This window comes from Euprymna scolopes, chromosome 10 (genome assembly GCF_053919585.1).
Source record: "Euprymna scolopes isolate OS-2025 chromosome 10, ASM5391958v1, whole genome shotgun sequence".
In the NCBI taxonomy this organism is placed as follows: domain Eukaryota; kingdom Metazoa; phylum Mollusca; class Cephalopoda; order Sepiida; family Sepiolidae; genus Euprymna; species Euprymna scolopes.
In genome coordinates this window covers 32,469,258-32,489,545 of record NC_136491.1, presented here as the reverse complement: position 1 = coordinate 32,489,545, position 20,288 = coordinate 32,469,258, and the positions used below count along the sequence as shown (strand labels likewise).

General features: G+C 34.9%; 1 protein-coding gene across 6 annotated transcripts in view; it reads right to left on the bottom strand.

Annotated features, from left to right (window-relative positions):
- LOC145285921 (inositol polyphosphate-4-phosphatase type I A-like) overlaps window positions 1-20,288 on the bottom strand; it is a 172,216-nt gene that overhangs the window by 139,441 nt on the left and 12,487 nt on the right. For 5 of the 6 annotated variants that reach the window (XM_080134417.1, XM_080134421.1, XM_080134419.1 and 2 more), the window contains 2 exons: window positions 8,112-8,236; window positions 869-936 (listed from right to left, as the gene is read on the bottom strand). In XM_080134417.1, coding sequence (XP_079990543.1) covers window positions 869-936; window positions 8,112-8,229 — 186 coding nt within the window. In that variant the 5' untranslated portion in view covers window positions 8,230-8,236. Of the gene's footprint in view, window positions 1-868; window positions 937-8,111; window positions 8,237-18,361; window positions 18,501-20,288 lie in introns of those variants that run through there. The other variant, XM_080134418.1, reaches the window with a different exon arrangement.

Below are 20,288 nucleotides of genomic sequence, written 5' to 3'. Positions count from 1 at the left end.
GTATGCATGCTGCTTTTGAGTAATGGCAGTTGCACAAGTCGACGTAAACCATTGGGGAGAGTGGGGCTTACTATAAAATTTCTATAAAAATATATATATATACTATAAAATTACTATAAAAATATATATATATACACACACACACACACACACACGAGGATAAAGTACATGAGATATCATGAAATGATGATTTGTGTCAGGTCATGTCATATGCTACTGGTACCATGTAACCCAGTACTACCTGCCTCATGGTCGGGTCACCGGCGACTAAACTGGTTCCCCCACCAGACTTGTTTGGTAAGGAGGGCGGCTAGTCTCCCTGGAGGATTAAAAACAAGACCTTCCAAAGGGCGAATGAACTCTTTCTCTGGGTCAACGGCCAACTAGCACCGTGTATATTTGTGTGTGTGTATATGTGTATTGGGGTGAAGAGGGCTCCCGTAAGCCATGGTGAAGGCAACCTTTCTAGGAGAAGCAAATCTCTGATTTAAAAAACCATAAAGCGGAAGACCAGTACCCGCATTAAACTGGTCTGCAGTTTAATTTGTTGCTGGCTATCTTGCTCTTGCTTGTTGCTGGATCTCAACATTTTGAACCGAGAGAGAGACTTAGCTGTCGTACAAAGCTAAGACTCTGTAACATCTTTGTATAGATACTCCCTCAGGCATTTGGGCTCATGGATTTTAAATGTTTGAGGGAGTGGCACTCGTCTGACAAGACGTTGCCATCATCATATATATATATAATTTTAGTAAGGTACTCAGCTAGGAGACAAGTCCAATATGAAGATTTTAAATTTCATCAGGAGACGACATGAAACTGCAAAAACATCTTTTAAATCTATAAAAAGAATTGCAAAACGACTTACTGTGACTTCCTTGTTCTTAAAATAAAATAACATGTTGCCTTTCAATCGGCAAAAGCGTTCCACAAATGCTGAAAAAAAAAAAAAAAAAAGAAATATCAGTTAAGGATGGAAACACTTAAAATTATAGGAAAAACATTTTCCTTTTTAATCTACATACAACTCAAAATATGGATCTTTTCACATATCGTTACCATGCACAATGGATGATGTCACAAAAAAGTAGATAACGTAAATAAAGCATAAGAGAAGCAATAATAATAATTAACAGAATATATTTGTTCTTTTTTTTTTTCAAGTCGGTTTCTATTTAACCCATAGTTGGGATTTTAACAGGTACTACCACTCCGGATCAGAGTGGACCTGGGAGCAATGGCAATTAAACGATGGCTCCACACTCCCCAAAGCCCGCAAGCTGGGGCCTCACCATCGGATATAGTTTAAGGTCATATCCAGGACCTGGGTGAGGTAGGAGATGGAGAAAGAGGGTGTAATGGGAATGGAAAAAGGGGCAGTTTATCATCATCAATTTAGATGCAGGCCAAAATTATGTCTACACACATTTTATCATTTAAGCACACATTTTTTTATTTAAGCACATTTTTTTATCATGTGCAAATATTCATCAACATGAACCATGTAAGATGATAGAACACAGTAGCAGTCACTTAATTACAATCTATTTTCTTTGTCTTAGAATGTTCTCGCTCATGGAGTGACCTGCATGTTTACTAAGAACGCAAATTGCGGAGGAGGTAATCCCTGCCCAAACCTTTCCCCAAACTTTTCAAACAGTCTGTTTTAAAGAGTTTAGTCAACAAGATGTCATATTTCGTTTCTCAACTCTCATCAAAACTTTAGCGAGAAACAAGATGAAGACGTTCACTCAATGTTAGTTCTCGAGTACATGCTCAGAATAATTTTGTATTGTGTTTTCATAACTCTTCACTAATCATATTTGCTGACGAAACTGTATGAGATTCATTTGAATCAGAAAGAAATTTGTTCTTTTAACCAAGCGCCAATCTTTCACAAAAAACACCAGTCTAGCTGAATCCACTGTGAAAAATTTCCCCCACTCTTTATCTGTGCCTAAATCAAAACGTGGATTCCATGAACAAAGCTTCTTTCTTAGAACTTCACACCTGTGGAACTCTATTCCGTCTGCTTGCTTCCCACCTGACTACAACTTGGATGTCTTTAAGTCCAACGTTAACAAATTCCTAATGAACTGCCCTCTTAAGTAAACACTTCATTAAATCTCCACACTAACATACTGTGCTTGCAATAACCCTTATCCCTGAGTGGCTTCCGGGCCTTGATAAGTGGTGACCACCGTGTAAAAAAAAAAAAAAAAAAATGTTGCATAGGGGACATTCATATTGGAGAGAGACGGTGGATATATATATATATATAACAACGATGAGGGGGAAAGAGAGAGAGAAGATGTTTATACATATTACAGTTCTGTGGATTCTTATAACATATTTTAGCGAGGGTTGAGATAGGGGATGCACATTCTTGGGAGAGTTACATAAAGTTCATGATAATGATGAGGGAGACAAAGTTTATATTAAGGATGTTTCACACATTACCTTTTGATGCTGAATGATGACACGACACAGTTTTACAAAAACATGATAACTTCTTTATTATCGGATCGACCGGTCGAATGATGATGACGTGAAGGAATTCAAAGTCGTTTCTACATGATTAAACGTTCTCGCTTCGCTTCTAAAGGGACCCTCCTCTGATCATGTCAGCTCTGTCCGACCAACTCTGCTGCCTTCGATCCGGAATCGACTGCCTCTAATCTTCAACTTCCTCTCTCTGCTAAACCTAGCTTCTATTATTGAGAATCTCCCTTTCTGCTATGACGTCATATGTATGGCTCTACACGTGATCGACTCACGCGGCTTAAATATACGTGGCTCGGCACTTGTTCCCAAAACACGCTTTTGCAGAAAGAATTCTCACTAACCTATTTTTCAATATATTTCAAATTGCATTATTCATTTTTTTTTTTTAGCTGACCTTTTTAATTCAATTTCCATAAAAGAATGAACAATTAATTCTTTTTACAAACAAACATATCTAAACTATTTTATGTGAAAATTAACAATGCCAAATCCCAACATTCCATTTTCTGAATCTATATCTGAACCTTGCTAACAAAGTTCGAATCTCGGTCTATCCTAATCTCATTTTCCACTTATCTAATGTTTTTCTTACTTACAAGAAAAGGGGACCCTTTTTCTTGTAACAGATGGTAACCAGTTTTATTCTTACCATGCAAGGTCAAATGGACGGATATCCACTCAATCCTTTTCTTCATGCAACCCATCTACAAATTGGCAATCCTTACATCTTCCCTCACTCTAAAACAGCAATAAGAGTGTGTGGGGGGGGCCCAAGTGGTTAATGATACAAACTGCCAATCTGAGTGTTCCAAGTTCGAATTCAGTTTGTTCCACCAAAACACTTTCATCAAAACCCACACCTAATCTTGTGTCTAATCTGGAAAGCAAGTAAATAAAATTTGGAGGTGACAGTGGCTAAATGGTTAATGACACAAACTAACAACCTGAGTGTGCCAAATTTGAAGCCAGTTCATTCTGCAGAAACTCTTTCCCTTAGGACGTTGCCAATCTTCACATTGTCTCTTTCATAAATGCTCCATATCTTTCTAGACAGAATTCTAATTAGAAAGATACCAGAGAAACAATAATCATTTGATTCATTCAAAATAAATGAATGCTGCTCAACAACAAAAATAACACCAATATTGATGGATGTTAACAACAGACTGACAATCTGGGTGTGCAGTTTGTTCTACAGAAACACTTTCACTTAGGGGCATTGGCAACCTTCACACGGTCCCTCCCATAAGTACCTGTGTGACACAATGATTGAAGTCATTGAGTGCTAGGGGGAGTAGGAAAAGAACAACGGATAGATGGCAAAAGGAAATGAAGTAGGTTTAGCAAGTAATGAAAGAATTCGACAATAGACAATGGATAGGAATTTATTCTTAACACAAAGAGAAATAAGAGTAGGCTTAAATTAAGGCGTGATGAATGGTGATAGTAAAAGGACTGAACAATGAATTAAAGATCAACCAATAGTGTTAAATGTTTTTGACTCCTAATGGGGGTATGACACCAATGATTTCGACGATCGTTTTTATAACCACCGGCTGTGCTAACCAACCAATGAAAATCTTCCAAAGTTACTATAAAAATTGTTGAATTTTGGATTCAATCAGTTTGCAGTTGCCTATGTCACAGACCGCATTTGATTCTTGGCCGCCATCTTTGTTACTGGCAATTACTTTACACTCAGTATAAGGACTGCACTGCTTCTCCACCGTCATCTTTGTTCAACATAATGTCTCCACACTTATCAAATAGGAACGGCACTTGATGGATGTGGAGCAGTCATATGCTTGGTTAGTTGAGACCTGAACTCCAAGGGGGACAGTTGGATTTTGGATATGGCTGAAACTAGTCGATCGCTCCGAGGTTCTCCGAGGGAGATGGGGAGATGAATGGACGGTAATAGACACACCCAGCCTTGACAGAATGAGTATTTGAATCAGCATATAGAAACACACATCCCAGAGTCCAATCGACATACGTGTAAAGCATTAGCATTTGTGTTTTTCTTGCATCTTATTTTGCTACTCGTGAATCTGTGCATCCCCATCAACGGTCGCCAGTGAGAAAATGACGATACGGCCATAAGAAGATAAGATGCACAAAAAAATCCACAACACACACAATGCTTGGGGTCGGTGGGGCCACACCCAATATCTTTCTAGAAAGAATTCTTAATAGATATTGAGGAAACGAATGCCACCAAAATCATCATCAAGAATGATACTCAACCAGCAACAACAAGATGAGCAAAGTTCTATACATCCAAGAACACTATTGTCTGGCTGAGATCAAATATACTCTCGACTTCATTGAACCAAAAAAAATGTTCCTTAATAAATCCAGATCTCAACATAACAGATTTTACCATTCAAAGTTTAATGCTACACCAACTTCAATCAGGACAGAAGCATCGCTAGGTGTATCAGAATTTTTGTAGGAATTTTTGACATCCCTAACACGAAACTGCGAATAAAATACAAAAATCTCGTAATTTCTCTGTTAAAAGTGGGTTGTTTATTTTCTTTATGGATTATACTTCCAAAATAAACTATTAAAGTTGTTTTAAAAGTAATAGAAATTTTTTTTTTTTTTAAAACAGTAATGAATTTTCCGAACTCAATATTTTTCAATTTTTAAACTTTAAAAATCTATCAAAATTTTTCTATTGATTCTATTTTCACGATATTGTCAGGGTCAATGTGAAATTTTATGTTCTTTCCAATAAACCAAATATAATATTTTAGACAAACGTTTTTTTTTTAAATTCACGCCCCCCCCCCATTTTCAAGTGTCTATTAAAAAGTAAATAATTAATTTACTCACCGAAAAGTAAATAATTAATTTACTCATAAATTGAAGAGAAAAGGTCAATAAATAATATATTCAAATTTAAAAAAAAAAAAAAACGTAGTGTTTTTTAGAATTTTACCTGTAAAGTTTGAAGTTTAAAACCTTTTTTTTAAACCACGTTATTTGTTTTTTCTTTAATGGAACCTTGGTCCTTGCTCCTTTAATTGAAAAAAAAATTAGGGCTTGAATTACATTTTTCGATGAGTTATAAGCTTGGAAAGACAGGGGGTCGAATAATTCACGTCTCCCATTTTGAAATGTCTATTAAAAAGTAAATAATTAATTTATGTACCAAAGTCTTATATATCACAAATTGAAGAGAAAAGGTCAATAAATAATATATTCAAATTTAAAACAAAAAAAAAGTACTGCTTTTTAGAAATTTACCTGTAAAGTCCGAAGTTTAAAATCTTTTTAAAAAAAAAAAAACGTTTTTTTTTTGTTTTTTTTTTAATGAAACCTTGGTCCTTGCTCCTTTAATTGAAAAAAAAAATTTAGGGCTTGAATTACATTTTTCGAGGAGTTATAAGCTTGGAAAGACAGGGGGTGGAATTATTCACTATTTTCGCGAAATTTCTGACACACCTAAAGCATCGCACACATGAAATCCTTAAAAACTCTTGATGAAAGCTTGAAACCATATCCTGCTTCAAGTCATCCAAAGAGCGACTGGACGTTAACTAGACAGTCTACATCATGGTTTAGCTGCTAATGGAAAGCACATTGAACCTCTTATCCAACATTTGTTTTGCTCCCGTTTCAATATTTCTATGGAGTACTCTGTAGGATAAATTGGAAATTTGTTAAGGGACAACTTTTGTTTTCAATTAACCACAATCAACAAATCGTTTAAAATAAGTATTGTAAACGTGGCATTCTAGACTGTCTAAGTCGAGAAAGATTTCTCTTTCACTGGTTTGGTGGTTTTGTTTTATAGCATATCAAACTTTTTCGAGTTATTTAATGCCAGATAGAGTAATTTTGGGGGAAAAAAAATTATGTTTCAAGTTCTTTATATCTTCAAATATTTATTCATGAAGTCTAGTCTGGTTGTTTGTAGAAGAAAATCGTTTTCGTTTTAGACTTTGCAGAACATGATTGAGTTTTGCAAAGGAAAGAAAAACAATAACATCAATGTTTGGTGCATTTTAGGTCAGGAAGCCAGTATCTTTAGACAGCCTGAATTGGTAGCACCTTCACTGAATGAAAACAAAAAAGATGACATGTAGCATCAGAACAGATACTACACTTTGCAATATTTATTTGCACAAAATATAAAAAGAACTTACATTTGAACAAATTGGGCACAAAGTCATTCAAAAGTATGGAAAAATGAGTGTAGCTGGTCATCCTTTGTTGCCATGACTAGCAAATGTCTTAACTAGAACCATTAATCACCATAATACCACATTTACTCCAGGCTGACCTACTTAAAATTTTCCAAATCGCTCAAAAGAATTTATTACAAAAAAATAAATATGCTTATATACAATCATTTCATTGGTGAGAATCGTGGAGAAGGGATAAAACAAATAATTAAAAATATGGTTAGTAAGACCCTCCCAACCCTTTCTAAATATTAGACTGCCCACTGTTTTACAGTTTGTTTTAAACCGAAAACAAGCAAGACAATCTCATAAGTGAGGATGAAATCTAAATGGAAGAGAAAAGAAAAAAAAAAACAGAGGAGTGGAGTGCAATTTCAAAATGAATGCAATTCGGGAGATACCACAGGTGAAAAAATTTTAAATGGAGAGTAGGCATCTTGGAGGCTTTCTATTGGAAGAGGGGAAGAGGATTCATTAATTCGACTAGCTAAGAGGCTAGAAACTTACTCAAAGGAGTGAGGTTTGACAGGACTAGGAACCATGTGTACCATGCTCAGGTAAGGAATACGTACTCGTACTTCACTCCCCTTTGTACACACAAGCTCGCTACACATATACACCTTTTTTTTTTAAATCTGCGAAATGTAATCTATCATATCCGATCTTGACCTTCAATTGGTGCTTGAAGAACAAAATCAGATTCTGATCAGCAAAAGATTCCCTTCTCTTGTTTATCTGAGATACTACACTTTGCTCTTAGCCAAAAGGTCAAGAACTAAGTCTAAAACTGTTCGATTGATCATCAAAACAGGAACGCCTATCTTAGAAATCTTCTATACTGAAATACGTTTCGGCCAACTATTCCTCTGGCCTTTGTCAGGTGGTAACCGCAACGGGATAGTGAAACAAAAAAAAAATGATGAGGATAATAGTCCGCAATAAATAAATGAATAAATAATACTCATCTCAATAATGAATTCCAATTAATTAAAAAATACATACCATTCGGTACGGACCTGACTATGGAAGATCAGATACTAAATAAACATAGATTTATAAGACCAAACAATTCAAGCTTGATCGCCCTTCAGAACCCATGGTGCAGTGGATAGAGACGTTGAACCTCTACGGTTCCAGGTGAGCATTATCTAAAGATAGCGATTTTAATCCTACCCAAAGCTGGCCAGAGGCTTACTTGGCCAAAACGAGGTGATATGACAACTATGAAAGGCAGTAACTGCTGAGGATGCAGTTAGATTAGGAGTTCCTATACGACGAAGGAATAGTTGCCCGAAACATAGTGAAACAACAACAAAAAAAAAAAAGATGAGGATAATAGCTCGCAATAAATGAATAAAATCATACTCATTTTAATAATGAATTCCAATTAATTAAATAATAAAGAATTACCTTCGCCTTTTTTGAAGAGACCATCCTGTTTATCTTTCATCCAAACGACGCCCTCTTTGTCAAACTTTGTGTTTGGCTGCAAGGAAAGACTTGCAAGAGCTTTACTGTTAAACCGCATCGTTTATCTGGAAAATAAAAAAAATAAAAAATAGAAACACAATAAAAAAACAAAACGAAAAAAATATAATTAAAATGAAAAAGATTTGTGTGGTACAATGAGTGAGAAACCCTTTTTGGGGAGCCTTGAGCTCACCACATGTTGGGCCTTATGCCAAACACACACATCTCAGTGAGTGCACATTTTTAAAGGTTGATGCTCTCGGCACATGAAGATTGACGGCGGTTTACAAAATTCGACTGTGTCAAAATCCATGTGCCTATCATTTAGTTCCTCCCGGGGAGTTGGTTGCCATGCCAGGACAAGTTCCAGAAACGTCTTCACATAACAAACCAAGCAACTCTCCCTGGCAAACGATCGGATCACAATGGTGGCTTAAAACCAGGAAACTGAGAAAATAAAAATCCACGGACACAACAACCAAAGAAATCAACCATTAGACAAAGATAAATTCATTGAAAACACAACAGCCAACCACTTGATGAAACCAATACAAAGAAATCAACCACTAGACAAATCCAAATCCACGGAAACACAATAATTCAATAAGAAACTCAAGTACAGCCACATCAACCCAGCATTTACAGATGAAAAAGATGACACCATAAAACTCCAGAAAAGCTAAGGTAGGTGACTATTTCCTCTGCTCTTTGTTACTCTGCAAATTTATTGGTTTGTGGATAGAGCTTTTTGTTTAAACGTCAGCTTCAACAAAAATTATATATTTTTAGACAAAATGGCTAACACTAACCAAGCCAAATTTAACAATCATCACAGGTGGATCAAAGATCCCAATTCTTACTGAAAAACCATCAGACTTTAGGCCATGGTTAGCAGGCCTGGAAAACTAAGAGCAGGTCTACCAGTTAACAGATCTAAAACTAGTAAACCTGGCATACAACTTTACTGATGGTCTAGTATCGGAAATGATCGGAAAATATCTCAATGATTATCCAAACTGCAACCGTAAGAACATGCTTAATTAAGTAGCAGCTTAGTACAGCAAGTTCATAAATGCTGCAGACTCTGCTCAGGCTCTCATAAGAATAAAACAAGATCGAAGAGAGGTACTCGCAGACTTAGCAAGTAGGATGAACAGGCTTGTTAAGTTAGCCCATAGGGACACACAGATGAGGGAAAGTTCAGCTGTGCAAGTCCACTTAGCTGAATTCTTCATTAAGTAACCTCTTTATCAAGGAGGATGTGGTCAGATCAAATCTGGCAACATTATCGGAGGACTTGTCTGCTATGAGACAAAGCAAAATGCTCTATGAGCAACTCCAAAGTGGCCACACGAAAGAGCAGGCTATCCTAAATGACAGCTCATTAAATAACATTAAGAAGCAACAGGAACCAGGAGGATCCCCAATTAAATTTAGGGCAGTCAAAACTGAATTCTACAGCAGCAAATCAATCTCTCAATGATCATCCAAATTGCAGTAATTTTTGTGGATATGCTTCGGCAAGAACACAGCGAGGGTATTTTAGCCATAATAGGCTAGAATGAAACTACCAATGTTTACCGGAGGAAGAAGTAAATGACTTCATTCCCGAAAAAAAGGACTAAAAGTACCCTCATAACCCACTCACCGCTAGCTCAATCAGAAGTCAAGTACACAGACATGCAACCATGTGAAGTTCTCGAAGAAAGAAGGAACCCTGGGAAAGATGAACCCTAGAGGTCATGGATGTCCAGAAGGCAGTGAGAGTAGGTCCAAATGGGTCCACTGAAAAAATAAATCGGTCAAGATTTATTGTGAAAATAGAAGCCCAGAGAAACAAACTCGCCAACCAGGGCTCTGGAATGAAGCGTATGATTAAAATAAGGGGTAGATTCATAGAAGCACTGATCGACACTGGATCAGAAATCTTGCTTTTTAAAACATCAGTTTTTGAGGAGTTAAAAAACACAAAGGGGAGCTAAGGGATTCTAACCTAACAGTTATTCTCGCAAATGGACAAAGGATGGCACTAAAAAGCATAGTTCATTTATCCATTAAAATGAAGGCGAAGGCTTCGACCAGGTCATTCATCGCTCCAGACTTGGATCAGAAGTTGATATTGGAGGCGGACTAGTTGCAAAGAAACCAAACCCAAGTAATCTTTCACCCTAACCCAACTAAAAGGTTAAAGGGGGGGGAGTGAACATCCCACTTAGTAGTAATACAAGTGGTAGAGTTGAATTACTGCCATGCACCGCATCTACGTATACTGTTAGAGCAGTTTCTAACAAACAAAAAAAAGAATCCACCCCATCAGCATCAGACTCCATTCCAAAAGCGGAACCTGTAACAGAGGCAATTATAGTATGCCCCCACCTATTTACACTACAGGTACCTGTAGACCATAAAAGCCTCAGAAAAATTGTCAGATTTCCACAGGATTTTTCTGTTCAGGTTAAGAAGTGACTTCAAATGATCAATCTCTCCACACAAAAAGTTAAGCAATCTCAAGTCTATAGAGAATGGCTGGACAAACACCAACCCAGACGATTCTCAAATTTACTTCCCTCCCACACTTAAATGCGGGTGTACCTCAGGGGTCGATCCTTGGACCTCTATTATTCATATAATTAATCAAGCTCTAGTCCACCACCTTACAGCTGCTGAGTTTCTGTCTGACCAACAGTATGGGCTTGGGCAAACCCGTTCTACTGCAGACATGGATAGTAGCTGACAACAAAACAAAGAGCTTCTGAAAATGGCCAAGAAATTTGAAAAACAAAATACACAAGGGTAAAGAGAAATTTTCATCACTTGAAAAAAAAAAAAAGAATTGCTGAAAAATAAAGGACAAGTAAAGTTATACAAAAAGTCTATAGAATCAAATGACTAAAAAAAAATAAAATAATAATCATTGAAAACAATAAGAACAATTAATGTTTTTTTCTGTAAAAAAGAGGAAGAACAACGACATATGAAAGTCAATAATCAAATTGATGCTATGACCTTTGCCAGTGAGAGCAAACTTCAAAAAGGGGGGGGGGTAATGTGGCACAATATGTGAGAAACCCTTTTGGGGGAGCCATGGGTTCCCCACATGTTGGGCCTTATACCAAACACACATATCTCAGTGAGTGCACATTTTTAAAGGTTGACGATCTTGATACAAAATATAACTGTAGTAATAATGGTCAATCAACAATTCCCTAACTATCCGACAATCTTGAAGTTGTTTGCATGGCAACCGAGTTACCTCCAACTCTTTTTGGGACCTAGCAAACCACCCCCTTCCAGATTTTCCTCTGCAAACAGAAACCATAGTAGATGATCTGAAAACCACCCCTTTTCAAATACATGATATCATAAAAAAACCTACACATCTCAAAAGCATGTGGACCCGATATCAACCCGGCTGTACTATTAAAAAAAAATGCTCCATCGAGGTTGCTTCAATTTCTCTCCAAACATTTCAATAAATGCCTTAATGAATCTTGTTTTCTGACTACTGGAAAACTGCTTCTGTGGTACCAGTTTACAAAAATTGTAGCAAAAGGATTGACCTATTAAATTATCACTCCATTAGCCTCCTTCTTTTCGACAAAATATTTCAGTTCATAATTAATCAAGCTCTAGTCCACCACCTCACAGCTGTTAAGTTTCTGTCCGACCAACATTATGGATTTAGGCAAACCCATTCTACTGCAGATATTCTAACTAATCTTTGAATTTATATACCATGCACTGGATAAAGCAGAGGAGGCTAGGGAGTAGCCCTAGATATACCTAAGGCCTTTGACAGGGTATGGCACAACGGTCTCCTAATGATAATTAGATCCTATGGTATTACTGGACGAACACCTAACATAATTAAATCCTCCTTAAATAAGAGAAAAATATAGGTTTTCCTTGATGGTCAAAAACAATATGATAAATAAATAAATGCGGGTGTACCTCAGAGGTCGATTCTTGAACCTTTATTACTCCTATTCATAAATGAGCTACCTGACAACATTGTCTCTGAGATGAATATATTTGCTGATGACACCACGCTCTACAACAGACAAGGGGAAAATGAATGAACACTTATCCTAGACAATGGCAGAAACCCTAGAGGAAGACCAGTGCACTGAGAGGAAGCTTCACATGCCTCCCCACAGAGACTTAGTCCACAATACATTGTAGTCTACATTGCACTGTATAGAACCTACTGTCGATTTCTATATAGTAGCTTGAATTAAAGTTTAAAATGCAAAGGTCAAGTATCATGTTTCAAAATTCTATGACGGAAATTTATCCTCTTTTGGATAAATTTGACGCGAAACTACTAACCTTCAGAAAAAAAAAATGAATGAAATAAAAAAAAAGGGGGGGGGGGGTAAAGAATAAAATAGAAAGGCCTTGTTTTAAAAACGGAGAGATTTTATATCTTCTCTTCTCTCTATATATAAAATGAACTCATTTTTTCCCCTCCGATTTTGACCTTAATAGGATTAAAAATCAAGACATTTAATGCACAAACTGCAGCACAATTTCTGAGGTGTGTTATAGGCATATTACCTCTCCACGTAGATTCCTTTATTTTATCTGGTTAGAGTTCACTGCTAAAACCGGTTAGGATCAATGGAAGTAGTAAACTCTTTTCTCTAATAAATTCCTCCTTCCACCGCCACCCATTTACACCATTGCGTGATCGTTCACAAGGGACAGTTACGAACGAACACCGGCTTCGGTTTTCTGTACTTCGTAGTTGCTTATAAAAACTGGATTGAAATTTGGGTGAAACGCACTATGCTTACTTTTACGTTGCTTAATTACCATTTATTTCCCAACATTTATACACAAAAACAAAAATTCTTTCCATTTTTTTCGCTTTAAATAAACATATAATACATCATTTCCATTTTATTTCGTTTTGTTCCATGTTTTTTTTTTGTTTTTGTTTTTCCGATTTCTTTTGGAAGTTTAACATCGTTTCTTTTTTTTATTATTGAAACAAGATTATTACTTCGCTTATTCTTTAATTTACCTCCCTCCCTATACACACAAACCTACAAACGCCGGGTACCCCTGCTAGTTTACAATAAATTGCAAATTTTCCCCTTTGCAAGCATTAAAATACAAAAAACAAAGAACGCCAGGTCACAAGATATAATAAAAAAAAAAAAAGACACTGGTTCTTATATTGAAAATGTATCACCAAATGAATACAGTACTAAAAAAATTCAAATAGGAGTACTTCCTAATTACTCTCTCAAATACAATAAATTTTAAGGAACGAACTCACAAAGTTGATGGCAGACAGCACATTTGCATTTTTACTCAAATTAAAGTCTTTAAAATTACTCTCCTTCAAAATATGCGCATACCATTGCCACGTAAATAAAGTTTGCAGAAGTTCGCCTTGTTGCGACCGGGTATTCTTTTTGCCAAGTTATACTTCTTTGAAGGAAAGGCTCGGGAAACCCTCATCTACAAAAGGCAATGAATCCACATCCAATCTCCTCACCGTAGGAATCCAAAAGAGGTTGATTTTCGTGCTGTAACCAGTGACATCATTATCAGGGAGCTAGCGTTGCCCTTTTATTCAAATTAAAGGGTGTTTTGCATAAACCCAAAATATACGAAACTAAGTTCAATAAAGGGTACAAGATACAGAAAATCAAATATAAGAACCAGAATAAAGATATAATAAATATATACAGGAGGGGGATGCACAATTATTGGTACAAAAAAAAAATTCCAACATCTAAACAAAAACATTCAATTCGAACGCACCACATACTGTTGATTTTATAAGCTGAGCCTTTCTGCTTGTGTGGTAATAAAACTTCTCCAATGCACTTGTGATGTTAGGCTATATAAAGTGTTAACTTTGGTCAAAATCGCCTGTTCCTTCTTTCATTAGATGTTGTATAATGTTGGCCCTTCTCTTCTGATGAGAAGCATTTAGCTTCAAAATGCCATGACCTAAAGAGGTTTTTCTTTTTTTATTCTTTCCTTATTGGTCTGATGATGATGAAATAATAAAGTTATATATAACTTTTATTCCTCCTCTTTTATTTAATATTTGATATGTATTTACACAAATACAAAATTAAAAACAAAATATTTATATGGGGTTTGGTGGAAGGGAGAGAAGACAGCATGAAAGTTTTTTGTTTTGTTTTGTTTTTTTTGGTTTTTGGTTTTTTTTTTCCACTTTTTGTGTTACTGTTTTACATTACTATTCTGGGGTCCGTGTTCGAACCGGGCAATCATAAACAGCAAATAATTCAATAGTTCAAGATTGGGGCATAGAATTCCATGAATTAATCCTCGGACAACACCAGAACATGAATCTGCTAGTTCATAAAAAAATAGTGTTTAAGTTTGTAATCTGTGTTCAGCCATTTTGTATCCGAGGAGAGGAAATAAGTAGATAGCCACAGCGTCTGCATTTTCATATATATATATATATATATATATATATATATATATATATATATATAAACATTTTTTGGTCCCCCCCAACAAAAGGAGGGTGGACCTGTAAATTCACTCATGTCCATTCATCTGTCCGCATTTTTCTCAATAACTACACCTTGGAATTTTTTGAAATTTTGCACAAACATTAAACATGATATAAGTAAAAAGGTAACAGAACGGATTTTCTGGGAAAACTCTGGTTGCTCCCCTAGGGGTGTCTTTCGAGTTAAAATGGCTAAAATTGATACTTTTGTGCTTATTAAAAAAAAACTGAGGTCTTGGATTTTTATAAAACTTTCTGAAAAGTTGTAACTAACCGATTTCTATATAATTTTGTTTGTCTATACTTCGCAATAACTCTTGGGTGTGCCCCAAGGGCTCTTTTAAGGCTCATAAAAACACTCCATTCTAGGGATTATTTTACCATATTTGTCCAAAATTTTCTGTGTATGTCTATTTAGCAGTTTTGCATGGTGCTGAACTCAAATTTAAATATGTTAAGGTCTTGGGGATTTGGAGGGCTAAATGTGGGAGGGGGGGACAATGATGGACTTAGTTATTTCTTATTTTGCATGGTGCAGAACTAAAATTTACATATGTTTAGGCCTAAAACTGCACAGTTTGTTCATTTTCACCAGGATTTGACGTTCCTGGGAACTTTTGAGGTTAAATGGGAGAGGGGGGGGGGCAATGCTGAACTTTTTTTTATGCCTCGTTCACTGTGCACTCACGGGGGGTTGGGCCATGCAAGGCATGCTTCACTTGTTTTTATAAGAGTCGTCACTTATCGACTTATACTAAACATTATTTTCATTAACTATTAGTCGGTTGCTTATTTGAATTAAAAATGCAATTGCACAAAATAAAACGATTTTATTTTTAAATTCTTTTTTCAATAGGATTTATCATGAAATTAAATTTTGCTTTCTTCGTAAACAAGATAGACATTTTAATGTGTTAATAGCTGAAACAAAAGGTGCTTGTGCATTATAATTTATTTAAAAGAAATTAATGTATTTTAAGTACCTATTTACTATGCCTCCCCACGGGACAGAGTTAGACACCAGGGTCGTTTTTTAACGTGGAGAAAAGGTACAAAAATAAAAATTGTCTCAGTCGTGAAGGATTTCTCCTCCACCGAAAGAGAACAAGAAATAGAAGTGCAGCAACTGCAGCATCTGGAGAACAGATACTACACTTTGATCTTGTCCCAACGGCCTGATGATTAATGTATTTTAAAAACACTATTACGTATTCTTGCAGTTTTTTTTTTACCCAGATCCTCGGGATTTTCCGTTAATCATGTCTCGGGTAAGCTGAGTGTTGGTCAAATGTTGAAACGCGGCTAAATCATACCAAACCGAAACGCTGGAAGCCTCCTTCCAATAATAGCATTTAATAAATACAAAATGCTAATTTTCTTGAAAAAAACTCATGTAGTAAAGTTTAAGATAAGAAATATTTTGAATGCCTTATTTTTCTCATATCATTCACAAACCCTATTTAGCAACATTCAGTAAATTTATCGTCGGTTTTTGTTATTCTTTATTATTACTTATTCCACTATTTATATTATTATTTCCTTTTTTTTTTTTTTTTTTTTCAGTTTGTTTGTTTTGAAATTCGTCTGCGTCTGTTACTTCGCTCGACTTAATCCGGTGATTGCCGATTGAACCAGAGCCATGATTGACGGAAAATCCCGAAAATACAGATCAGATACTGCAAGAATACTTTTTTTTTTTTAAGTTAAAATACATCCCATATTAAAAAATCACTTCGTGACTCGTCGAAATTTTAAATGCATTTAAACTGTCGAATAGAAAGTTATTTGTGGCTTTAAAATACTTAATGCATTAAAAGATTGAAAGACTGAAGATGTATCTACATGCATTTTATAAAGAGAGATTAAAAGGACATTATCAAAATTTGTACTTTTATAATTTAATTTAAATTAATAAATGAACGATAACTAATTAAATTAAGTGTTTGTTAAGATAGAGTCGACAGATCGATTTTTTTTTAATATGTAGTTTTAAGCAAAAACAGTACTTGTCATGTCGAAAATAGTAATATATCCAAAAATTACGAAAATTCATCAAGTAGATTATTTATAGTTAGAAGTAATTTTTACAGAAAATTGGGGGAAATTGTATTTTCTCCTAGATGGGAACACCTTGAAGATTACGAGTACAGGGGACATACTTATCTCCCTTTTCACCACTAATAGCCGACGTAGTGTTTTAAACCGTAACGATAGACTAAAAAATTTTTTTTAAAATAGCAATCGTTCTACTCGATGAATTTTCGTAATTTTTGGAGCCATTATTATTTTCGACATGACAATCAGGAAAATACTGTTTTTTGTTTGTTTGTTTGTTTGTTTAAAGCACATTTCAAAATATAATCTGTCGACTATTTTAAGAAACACCTTAATTTTTAATAATCCTTTAAATAAAAGGACGTAGAGTCGAAGAAATCACAAATAAGTGGTTATACAATTTAATAAACATTATTATTGGTAACATTTAATTATTTTAAAGGAAATAGAGTTAAGAAACTAGTAAAAAAAATATTTTACTCTTACTTATTTGTGGCGCATTTGCGTTAAAAATAATACCAAAATAATATTTAATAGAAGTTTTAGGTGCGAGTCCAGAGTTCAGCCTAATTAAAAAAAAAACCTTTATGATGTGATGTAGTGTACATACCCGTTACGGAACGAAAATTTCATATTTCAAAAATCACGTAAATTGATAAAGTATTTTATTATTATTATTATTATTATTTTAACTAAGAAAATCAACTTCTGAAGAAGTGAGACGTTGTATTTGCACCACCATGTTTAATAAAGAGGAGACAACACAATTCGAACTACTGAGATTAAAATCAGCCTTGAAATAATTACGAGTTACTATTAAAAAATCACTAAATATCGTAAAAAAACAGCTTTCTTCAAGATCAGCACCCCCTGTGTTGATAAAGGATTTTTGCGGTCTTATCGGCTAGATGAAAAAAAAAATGAACTTTAAAAATCTGTCCAACATTTTTTTTTTCTATGTTTGATTAAAGAAAAAAAAATGTAATACTTCGTTTCATGAATAAATTTTTTGTTAGAAAAGTTAAAATAAAGACTTTTTCGTCCAGCCGACAGGACCGCATAAAGCTTTTGTCAACACAGAGGTACTTGTGCTGATCTTGAAGATTTTTGGAATATGACATTTTCGTTTCGTGACAGATACGTAAAGCTGGACTTGCGTCGCATTTAAAGTTCCATAAGTTGGTTGTGAGCAATAAAGTAATAAATGAATGGTTTGGTTCGGTAACTTTCTTAATTACGTACCTTTAACTGAAAATGCTTATAACTTATATTTTAATAAAATTTAACGCGAATACGCCACAAATGACTATCAAAAATACTTTGGATTAATTTCCCAATTCTATTTCCTTAAAAATAATGAGATACTTATGCAGAATACGAACCGTGCTTCGTGCTATCTTTTAGGAAGGGTTTTCAAGTTAAATTCCAGTTTTACAACATATCTTGTTTATTAAATTGTTAGAAGTGCAGAATAATTACAAAACGCCCTCTCCCCATATTAAGAATGGTTTTCTAATGATAACGTTATCGTTTTAGCACGGTCCGTATTCTACAAAATACTAATACTCACAATTTTATTAATAGAGATTTTTAAAGCAAAAAACATAGGAATTAAAAACAAACGAACCTTTTCATTTACTTTGTTGAAAAAGAAAAGTTTGGAATAGATTAAAATTTAACCGTCGAATAACCGAGGGAAAATTTTAAATATTTGTGGAATTTGTCCATATTCTTCAAACGTTTGGAATCTCTGCGAACGCGTTTTGTTAACTGATCTTTCTTTTAGAGTACCTCGCGTTTTGGGTTGTTATCTTCAAGTTGTAAACGTAATACTAGTGTATATATATATATCCATACATCGAGTGGAATGGGCACGTGTACGATCCAACTACTAGTAGCGCAGGGAGACGCTAACAACAACAGTAGCAGAAACGCTGACAGAATGACAATGGAATTCCAACCATTTTCATTTAATCGATAGAATAGAGACGGTCTCTCCCGTTCCTTTTTTTTTTTTTTTTTTTTTTTTCCCCCCCCCTCTGGAAGACTCCCCTCCCCGGAAAGTAAGCCAACACCAGACCTCCTCTATTACTCCCATAAACCAGGCCAAACCCCAACCATAAACCCACCCCCTGTAGCTGTAACCCAAACCCAACCATTCTCCCCACTATCACGAATAAACCAGACCACCATCTCCTAACCCCAACGCGCACAGCCTCAGCTGCTCAGTGCGACTCCTCCACGACCAAGATTGCTTTTTCTTTCTCTCAAATAAAAAGTAAACCATATCAGCAACATTTTTTATTTATTTTTATATATATATATATATATATATATATATATATATATATATATATATATATATATATATATATGACTGATAAAAAATAATCGTTACATTAAAAGGAGGGGAGGGAAAAGAAAGAATGAAACTAAATTCGATCGGGGAGAAAGATTCTTGGATACTCTAGAAAGATTTCAATTATTTTCACGGGGTGTGTATATATATCTCATTAAATGAATCATTTTACACAAAGAATGGTGGAATCTTCGATACACGCAACAATAGTGTTTACGTCTTATGAGAGAGAGAGAAAGAGAGAGAAAATTTCACGTGTCTGTGTTTTGTTTTTTGTACGATTATCTAACTTATTGAATTGAATTAAAATTTATTTACTATTTCTCGAATATTTATAGAAATCGAAAATGCAATAGCGTGACTGAAGTGCTGAAGCGAACCTTTAAAAAATCTTATTTAATCCACTACGATACATTTTGCTTTCCTAAACAAAATTAGCCATTTTAATATTTTATTGGGTTTGTATTACTGTACACATAGATTCGAAAAAATTGTCAGGAAACAAATATATAACAAATAAATGTTATCAAAAGCAAGATAAGTTACTTTCTACCAAACTGGATTTTTCATATTTTATTTAATGTTTATTCAACTCGAAAAGCATACAGTGTTTACCGATGTATTCGAAACTTCAAAATGGCGCCCGACTCTCTCTTTAACACGGTAAGTTCGGGAAAAGGTGATATAAATAATAAACTAGACAAAATACTGTTAGAAATTCGCTCAATATATGTTACCGTGACATAAGTTGACATATATTCGATGGTTTTTAATAGTATTTTGTCTAGCTAAATTATTTATATCATCTTTTCCCGAACTTACTGTATTAAAGAGAGAGTCGGGCGCCATTTTGCATTTTCCAATACATCGGTAAACACTGCATGTTTTTCGAGCTGAATAAACATGCTACATGGAATAAAAACACAAAAACATATCCATTTTGGTAGAAAAGTAACTTATCTTGCCTTTGATAACATTTATTTATTATATATTTGTTTTTTGACAACTTTTTCGAATCTATGTGTACAAACCCAAAATCGGATACGTATGGAAAGAAATTGTTTTACAAAAAAAAAAAAAAAGAAAATTACGTAAATCATGAATAATGGACTTGCCCAGAGACTATAAAAATAGTTACACCTAATACGTTATTGGGTAGCGATGTGTGGCAGTTATGACTAGGGCTATGACAACA